This window comes from Polypterus senegalus, chromosome 17 (assembly GCF_016835505.1).
Source record: "Polypterus senegalus isolate Bchr_013 chromosome 17, ASM1683550v1, whole genome shotgun sequence".
Classification (NCBI taxonomy): Eukaryota; Metazoa; Chordata; class Cladistia; order Polypteriformes; family Polypteridae; genus Polypterus; species Polypterus senegalus.
In genome coordinates, this window is record NC_053170.1 from 23,770,487 (window position 1) to 23,780,757 (window position 10,271).

Below are 10,271 nucleotides of genomic sequence, written 5' to 3' on the forward strand. Positions count from 1 at the left end.
TGTAAATAATGTATTTACAATATCAGATGAAGTAGAAATAACCTGTTTGACATTTGGTTGCCAGGTGTAAACATGGCATTTTTTATGTGATTTTTCTTTTGTACACTCCAGTTGCAACGCTGCACACAGGTGACATACTGTCAGGTTAATTTGAGATGTTACTTTTCCATTTGTGTGTGTGTATGTAAATGCTTTGAGCTTGAACTTCTACTTACAAACTCATTTCAGGGTAGTAAAAGATAATTTCTTCAAAAATCAATGAGAGTGCCAAAATAAACAATGGATAATCTGTGTACTGAATAGTGTTAGATATAATTTATATACAGTAAATATTGGTCAAAAGTTTTGAAGTAAACATCATGCATGGATGAAACACAGATCACTGAGCATTTGTGTAGCAACATGTAAAAGGAGCTTATCTGAAATGTGTGTACGTTCAGTGAAAGGTGCAGTAAAATATCCAGATTTCTTCTGAGTGGTCAAATTAAGTAGTAACTTGTTCAGTAGTCTTGGTATAATTAATCTAATAATATACTTGGTATGATGCTCTGAAATTTACAGTCAATATTTCATCTGTGGAATAAAGGTGGGATAGTTATATTTTTTTGTATTAAGGTTTTTCTGATACACCTTAAAAACAGCAAAATTATATATATATTTTTTCCCTTCTGTGTTGATTTAGCTCTCCCTCAATCCTGTATTTGAAAAGTAATGCTCTTGTTGAATAAAACAGTCCCAAGAACATTCCTCAGATTGGTCAACCTTTTACTCTAGCATGAGCATTTTTTTCTCAAAGATCTCAGTATCCCTGTGTCAATCAAATTTCCAATGTCAAGGCAAAATGGCATAAACACAGAGTCAAGCAGATGAATTATTGAATAGATAAATAATTTCCTACTTGTTTTATTCTTTGCTGTCATATGATCTGGATATAAATGGGTATTATTTTGCGCAATAGTTACTTTTCCTTCCCCTTTACCCATAGTAAGCTGTTTCACAACTTGAGCATTATTCTGCTGATCTCAGATATTTACATAAGTAATTTTAATGGCAAGAAACAAACTGGACGGGTTGTATGTTTCACTATCTTATTGCAGAAATATTTCCTAAAAATATTTAAGTGGGATGCAGTTTTGTGAATTGTGTCTGCAAAGTGTTAATGACCTCTTAAGTTAAGCTTACCTCTTTCTGTTTTTCTTAGTCAACTCTGGAGATGGCATTGACTATAGTCAGCAGAAGCGGGAGAATATTGGGGACCTCATCCAGGAGACACTGGAGGTCTTTGAGCGCTGTGGAGGAGAGAACGCCTTCATCAATATCAAATACATGGTTCCAACATATGAGTCTTGTATGCTAAATTGAACAGAAGCGTAAAAAGACAGTGCTGCTTTTGCTATTGTGTATCTGGTAAAAACAGGAATGTTGTTCACTTTTGTACTCTGAAACTCCTCCTCCCTTTAAATGCTGTCTATTTTGGGATGCATTTGTTGTTTTTTTTTATTTCCTGTCATAATTTTTATGTTTATTAATATTACTTTTTTGGTGTGAGGGTGAATGGAAAGGTGATAAATAAGCCATCTTATCTGTAAAATACAATTTTTAAGCAGAAGGCAATCCTTTAAAAAAAAAGTTGTTTTAGAAGCATGTCTCATGCATTTTTTACTGAAATGAAAATATGAGAGTTGAATAAATCTTCCAGTTATTATGTGCTTTCTGTGGTGGGCTGGCACCCTGCCCGGGGTTTGTTTCCTGCCTTGTGCACTGTGTTCACTGGGATTGGCTCCAGCAGACCCCGTTGACCCCTGTAGTTCGGATATAGTGAGTTGGATAATGGATGGATTATGTGCTTTGAAGAGAGGATCTCTCAGAATACAACTCGATCATTGTATTTTCAAATTAGTAACCTAAAAGCTGTTTCTTTGACTGTGCATGTGTGTGTAATATATTTTTGTCTGATCACTACCTGCATCTTATTATCTACTAGCATGACAATATCTTCAGTCACAATTTAAAATAACTTGCGTACATGTCTTATTGAGTATCTGAAGAATACCTTGGTTAAAAATTAACATGTTCTAACATACACATATTTAAGCTTTCTTTATAATCAAATAAAATAACAGAACACTTTCCCTGAAGAGAAAGTAAATTTTTGCTGTCCTCACTAAGAAGTATTGCTTTCTGGAAAGTTCTATAGAAAGATTTCAAATGAAAACCACTTAAAATATAAACAATAATACCCCTGTGTAGCAATCTCATTATATCCAAATTTGTCCTTAAAAATGGAGAAAGTTGCCCTTTAAATTTGTTAAATAAAACTGTTCCACCAGCTGCTTGTATATATCTTTGATTTTACTCAACACCCTTAAGCAGTACTAAGTAACTGTAAACAATGTAATTTCTTAAAAACAATTAACACCTGACGGTTCAATGATTCATTTATAGAAACAGACCTGAAACTTGTTTGGGCCTGGCTTTGACCTTGCATCTGATGCTACTGTAGTAGACCCCAGTCTCTTGCAGCACTTTAATTAGATTAAGCAAGTTCATAAAATGGGATCAATTTTATTTGCTCACATCCTGTAATTACATGGAAAAATATACCATTTTTGCAATATCTTAATCGTAATTTTAAACTGACATAATTTAAAAACATGTAACTTTTGAAATTGAATCTAAGAATATTCAAATGCGGAATCACATTTTTGCTCATTAATAATCAAAAGTAAAATTTAATTACTTTTTTTTTACTGTAAATAATAGATGATACTGATGATTAGAGGCCACTTATGTGTCTCCTTTAATAGTAAGGTCTGGCTGGAGATTTTACTCTACACATGTATGGAGATCTCCAAGGATGACTATGTATGAAAGACGTGGAGAACAAAAATGACACAAAAAACAATGCCTGGTCTTGCTTTCCTTTAATCCACTTTAAGTTGGGTTTTTTATATTTAACTCTAAATGACAGTTCACTGTTAAATACATGTTTTCTACCTGATAGGCAGAAGGAAAGCTATAAACACATTTAATATTGTTGTTTTGGCTGACTGTAATAAATTGCTCTTGGCTGTTTTGTGTGAACTGCATAAAATTTAAACATACTTACTTGTTGGATAAATAATGCTGTCAGTTAGAATGGCTCATGTGGGATGTAGAGACAATATCTGCACATGGCAGAGTGCAGATTAGCAGCTGAGATGAGCAGCCAAGGCCACTGGAGAGGACATCACACTATTTTGTCATCTGATGTTTGTGGTTTTTTTTTTTTTAATAGCATCCCTTCGTGCTTCTGTGCTTATTTTACCTGATTTGATGAGGTAAAAATGCTCTGCAAATTTTTACTATTTTAACTGGAAGATTCTAGTCACATTCATGTGATTGTATGAGACAGTAATTGAGGATAAGATCTAGCTCGGCCTTTAAGTGAACTTTTGAAGGGCAGAATATACTTTATTGTTAAATAATTAAGGATGGAGTAGTGAGGTTTTAATTGAAATGTGGATGTAGATAAATATAGCCAAAGGAGCTGATATGGCTGTCATATTTATAAATATGACATAAATATAAATACAGTAAGGGTGAGTGTCTTATTTAGTACCAAAGGAAAAAGAAAACTGAAAGCTCACCCTTACTGCCCTATCCCACTCAACATCACCCACTTGGGTCTAGCTTCAGCTCCATGTATCAGCTAAAGAGGCCTACAACATGTTCACTTCCTTGTCACATTCAAGGGGTTCTCCCTCCCTTCTCATATTCCACCTCACCTCTTTCTCTTTCATTCTCTTTCTCCCTGGACTCCTTCCTGCCAGGAAGCCTTCACCTTAAATTATCCTTCCATCTTAATACTTAACACACACTGCTGTGCCTTCAGGCAGATTTAAAGTCCCTCCCACAGTTACTTCTAGACACAAAGGCAGACTCTATTTTGGCTTCAGAAACGCCAGACTAGAACTCTTCTCTGATGGTTGTCACTATCCTTTAACCCCTTTACCCTACTTAGTACTTACTGCTGACTTCTTTCTCCTTTAGACAACAGAGTTCTCCCTGTGCCATCATTCAGAAGTCTGCAACCTGTCCTCATCCTGGAGGAACTGAACCAGTCTCCTGCTCTGCATATGTTAGACCCAAGGAGGAGGCCAAAACCTTGAAATCCTTCCCAAACACTAACACTACAAATTAATATTTATATATTTATTGAGCAATAAATAATTAAACTACAACTATTACGAATGAAAAACAAATCAACTAAGGACCGAGCAGCAAAGTAACAATAAATCATTTGATCAAAAAATATAATGAGATAGTAAAGTAAAGAAAGCAAACTAACCAAAGAACTAAATTATGCAAAAGAAATTCTTAAATTAGCACACCAAAAATGCATAACCTGAAAGCATATTTCTTCACATAAGACAGAAGGCAGAATCAGAAAAAAACTAAATCCAATACCTAATTATGTCAAAATCCATACTTAGAAAAATCACAAAACCAAAGGGGCAGCTGAATAACAATAACCACTTAATCCAGCAAAAGTCCAAACCAGAAGTACCTAATAAACTAAGCATTAATAAGAAAGAACTTGTGGAGAGTTTCTTTTCTTAAATGTGGCCAAAGGCAAATGCCATTACATCAAGGGCTTTATATCCCCAGCAATGGCAATACTAAGGGCCACAGACCAGCTAATGCCACCTCCACCTTTGTTTTTGGTTCAGACCTAAATTGAAAGTAATTGACAAGAATGGACAGTGGGAACAGACACAAAACTTTAGTGAGAATGTAACATCTGCCAATCTTCCACAGTCGTAACCTCTTGGTTTAAAGTGCAGGCAATTTTATGCACTCTAGGGCTATGAACAGGTAATTTTCACCTTCCTTCCAAGATTCTACTCTTTGGCTGTCCTACGTTTGTGCTTCTGGATGTTACACTTTGGGGGACATCACACAGTCACACGCCATACTCTCTGTTGCACCCTTGTGACTCCTGTATTTCTATTTTACCAGTATCATAATTCTGTTTTTCCTTTACTGAGGTTTTCATCGGGAATTGTGCTTTGTGTCATTTTGGTGGTACTCTTAACAGTTAAGCACACTATCAAAATTATATTGTATATTTATCCAAACAAATTGAATATACACGCTACAGAAAAGGAAACCAGGGCACTATGAAAAGTTATAAAATTGTAGCTATATTTAATAATAATATTAGAAGGGAAGCTTTATTAGAAAATGTTTACAACTTTGGAAATGTATGAGGTGTGATTCCTTCCCATTAATGCAAAGTATTTCTACTGGGTGCAATTTTTTGTTCTGTCATTGCAGGCCCATTCCACAGTGGGCAGTTTGCAGAGGGATTGTAATTGCAGATAAAGAATATAATTAGGGATAGATGTGGTGAACTTGCAGGCCATGTAATGATGTCAGTGGTCTTGAAGTGATGATATTGTGATGTTGGTGGTATATTAATGACCTTTACCCTAATGGGACATCAGCATTTGTCAAAAACAAGATGACCACTCAGTATATGTCCTTACTTGCTTTCCACTTTTTGCTCCACATTTGTACAAATGTTAACCAGTGCTACCCAAACATCTGACACAAAGGATGAGTGATTCCCTTATATAGTCAGACCCTCATTCACAGTGAGAACATTTTCACAAATGAGAGGTTCACATACTTCATCCCCAGCCTTTATATGATTGTGATGGCCATAGCAGAATTCTGAATGTGGGCAACAGTGCCTGACCAGTTTAGCATTTTATGAGGTCCAGTCTTTGCTTTTTAACATCACCTATATACGCTTCCCAACAAATGTTGTGCAAGTTTGTGAAATGACATTCTGCTCTATCATATGCCAACTGTCCTAAATTAGTCTAGGAGTTCAATTAATTTAATAGCTTTAGACATTAAATTCATTAAAAAAAATTATGTTTCCTCTTACTTGTAATGTACTTGTCAACTTGCTTAAAACCTGATGACTTTTTGTGGTTTTGATTTCCATTTCCAATACTCCGAGGACAAATTATAATCAAAATACAATCTGTAGATTAGTAAGGTAGTCGAAAAGTTCTATTGTAAGTAAAGAAAACAAATTTCAAAAATGAGCTGAGAAGTGAGTAATGCTGGGTACAACCCATGGCATTTGTACCATCTCCCCCGTAGTGCATAGTTATCTTTTAAATATTGAACTCCTTTTTTAAGTAGAACTGTACAGTTAATTATGTGTATTTTTCTTATATTTTTGAAGCCATAAATCAAAAAAAGCTATAGTTGTCAAGTTTCAGTTAACATTTACACTACTAGAGAATTGTGCTGCCATATTAGTTTAAACAGAAGCCTGATTAACAACACCCAGAGACCTGAACAGGAGGGATGATGGCAAGGAGTGATGGGACTGGTGGGCATTCCCAGACATAAGAATGGATCTATATATATAGTGCAAAAGAAAGGGACCTTGTTTAGAACTGCAATTAAACACCAACAACAGTGTCTAGAAAAAAAAATTATATATTGGCAAAAAGAAACATTACACTACATAGAACTTCTTAATACAATGCATACGGCAAGACTCCTCTATCTCTCTGCCAGTTTAATGGCTGGTTTCTGGACTCACCCAAAATTGTTTGCTGCCCTCAAATCTTAAAGATATCAGAGAGGAAATATTTATGAAAACATACTCAAATGTGAACTTAAAATTCAATTTATAAATATGTCAGAAAGATTTCTTGCTCTGGAAACAATATCAGGAAGAGTTTTCATGCCTTTATTCCAAGGATGCACAGCCCCTGTGCTTCCCTACTGTTGCTTCAGTTTTGCCTTTGCTTCCCATTCCAATCTAATTATATTCAGTGGATGTCTCGTTGTAAACTGTATAGTTGTTAATATACAAATATATATTCTGAATAGATAAAAAAGCTAATATTAAAGCCTGGCATCGCACACACTCGGGCAACAACATGCCTGAGCGTGCGGAGTGCTGGTGGGCCTGCTACGTCTCTGTATGATCTGATCAAATGCCAGCTTAACAAAATCACCACTTATGTATGAAAGAGTCCAGACGAAAACGTCAGGAGATCAAGGTGAGCTAGCACAAGCTGTGATTAGCCTCCTCCAAATGATAGATTCAAACAGTGTGAAAACAGGCAGACACTGCAGTCCCACACTTTTAAAGCATTAAGAGATGAGTCACCTGAATTTTGAGAAGAGTCTTTTGACATCTGTCATCATGGACTAGGCAGTGCTTGGACGTTCACTGATATGTTGTCGCATTGAGCATGCCAAGGAACAAACCAGTTTATGGTTTGTTTAGTTCAAATTTCTCAGTCAATCTGTTTCAAACTTACTGTCAGATTTAATATTTGCTTAGATAGGAAAAATCCAATTCAGTTTAATTTACTCTTATTGAATGGAATTGAAAATAAACGATTTTGCTTTTCAACTACAACATGTAAAATGACTTAGCATTTCTGCTACATTAAAAAGCACAAGTACATTTTAACAAAGGAACAAAATGAAGCATTAGATGATGGAATTGTTAATGGTGGAAACTACAGATAGAGGTTATATTTTCATGTGTGGATATACAGTATATATACACACATACAACATTATAGATATTATATATATTTATACACTCATGTTGCATATATTTTTTTACAAAAGCCGTTAAATTAAGTATTTGTGTCCACCTGCTGGCATGCAGGTAGGTGACATGACTGCTATAGATGTACAATTATGGAAGAACTGGCTTGTTTCACTGAAGTTGTAAATTGTTATTTTTTTGAGACATTTTAATTCTGGATTAAAAGAATTCCCCCAACGTGTGTCACTTTTGTCTTGAGTTTTTTTTTGTTTTTTTTTTTAAACCAGTCATCAGTTTTGAGCACAGAATGCTTTGTGTATCATGTGAATCACATGGGCAGTCCACAAAATGAGCGTCTATCACAAGATGCCACAAGGAGCTCGCCCATGGCAAAAATTTGCGCTTTGTATTGACTGATGTTAAACATGAGCTTTTAGTGTGTAATTCAATAAGCACGGGTTTATCTAAAGAAATGATTTGTGAAATGTGAACTTGCAGAATTGTGTTATTGTACAACCTGACATCTTATTCTCTAGTTTATGATCACAGGGACTGGCAGTGACACCGGTTGCAAGGCTGCACCCACTCAACACACACACTGGGCCAGTTTTAGAATGTCTTTGTGAGTAAAACCACAGTATCCAATGAAAACCCTCACAGAATGATTTGAATTCTGTGTGGCCAAAAATAAATAGTATCTTTGAGCACTGCTGCCTCGTAGCTCCTGGCCCAGTCACTCATCTCTTCATGTTTGTGGGACTTTTCCTCCTATGATTCTGGTTTTCTTTCACATCCCAGCTTAACTCTTTGCTACAAGCTACAGGTGTGTGTGTCCAGCATGACATTTCATGTTGCCACAATAGGCTGTAGCTCTCCGTGACACTACAATGCAGAAAATGAGAATTGAAAAAGAATAAATGTGTCATATGAGCTTCACATGTCATCGCTTTAAAGGCCATGATGCTGTAAATTGGGTGGCATGTGGAAATACCTTAACCTCAAAATCTGGGCACTGTTCTCCCCATGTCAACATTGGATTCTTCTGGGCTCTCTGCTTTCATCTCAAATATGTCAATGTTGTGGTGATTGATTACTCTAAATGGCTAGTGTTCATGAGGGTTGATGAGCACCTGAATGTGCAGTTTAGTGGTCGGGTATCCCACCAAATTTTCTTACCATGTTTGAGATGCTGCTAGGGAAGGGTTCAGCTTCCCCACCATCCTTTATTAATTAAGCAGTCTCACCTTCATTTCAAAATGATAACTACAGTGCTTATTAAAAATATGCACCACTTGGAAGTTTTCACATACTCTTTTTCTACAACATTGAATCCCAGTGGATTTGATTTGGCTTTGTTGACACTGATCAACGTTGGTCACTTTTATATTTGTAATTAAACACTTTGTAGAGATCTGTTTTGACATTGGCATTAAAAAGTATTTTTTTGTTTATCAAAAAAGCTAAATTAATTCCACTGGGATTCAGTGTTGTATAACAAGAACGTGAAAACTTCCAAGGGGTGAGTACTTTTATTGGCACAGGCGAAACCCCATCAAACAGAAATGTGGATGTTCCAAATTATAAGAACAATAAGGATGGTTTCTTTTATAATGAACTGTTGCCTAGGAAGGATGCATTGATGGATGAATAATTATCTGATCTGGTCTAACTGCTTTATGAACGGTGCATGTCCAACATCTCTGTACCACAGTGAGCTTGTGCTGGCTATCTGTTACGGTCACCCAAGTGGGTACTAATGGCAGAGATGTGAGCACAATGAGGTGAAGCACTGAGGCACTCCAGACTGATTATATACAGTATGTAGTATATAACCACAGACTGACTAATGGAATGACTAGTCATACAGTACCTTAAATACAAAGGCAGGCACATTACCAGTGTATCCAAATGTTGAAGTTACTGCCCTCCGGTTCACTTTGATAGGACCGATTAATTAGAATTCAAAATATGTGGTAGGTGATATAAGCAGAGCAGACAAGTATCAAGGCAGAGGGTGACGAGGCCAAAGAAAAGCAAATGAGGGGGCAGGAAAAATTTCATAAGAAAAGGCGGCCAGCTGGACACCACAGTCCATTTCAGTGTGTGTATGTGTGACACAGAAGACATTGGGCACCCGGAGTAATCCCAGAATGTGTGGTATACAACTTGACAAATGAGTGGGGTGGACAGGGCAGGAAGCTGCTACCCTGGCTGACAAACACAGCTATGGCTGTGGGCTATGCAAACCATGGGAATGATGGTTGAGAGTCCACTCTGGACTCCTCAAGTGTTACCTGTAAGTGCAGAAACACAATAATGAGTCCTGGACCACATATAAGTGTGAGATTAGAGTGTCCTGCCTGGAGCTGGTTCCTGATCCTTCCCTGAGGTCAATTAAACTGCTATCATGATGGGTGTGGAGCTAATAAAAATAAAGATTTGGCTGCTTGTGTGGCTTTTTGTGCAGTAGCCAATACTGCAGTCCAAAAACTCCAGCAGTACTTAAGTTCAAATTCTGGCTCAAAAAATGGTTATGTGGAGTTATCATGTTCTACCAGTGTTCCTGTTTGTTTGTTTTGGTTTTGTTTTTTGTATCTCTCCAAAGTTCTCTGGGTTTTCTATCACATCCCACCCTCTCTAAACTTAGTGTTGTTGACTGTCATTTGATATCCTGGCTCCCAATCCAGGGTGT

General features: G+C 36.5%; 1 protein-coding gene across 1 annotated transcript in view; it reads left to right on the top strand.

The window, feature by feature from the left end:
• The window catches only part of pacrg (PARK2 co-regulated), a 228,888-nt gene extending 221,068 nt beyond the window's left edge, over positions 1-7,820 (top strand). The window contains exon 5 of the mRNA XM_039739942.1: positions 1,202-7,820. Within this exon, the coding sequence (XP_039595876.1) occupies positions 1,202-1,362 (161 nt within the window). The 3' untranslated portion in view covers positions 1,363-7,820. The remainder of the gene's footprint in view (positions 1-1,201) is intronic.
• Positions 7,821-10,271: the final 2,451 nt, after the last annotated feature.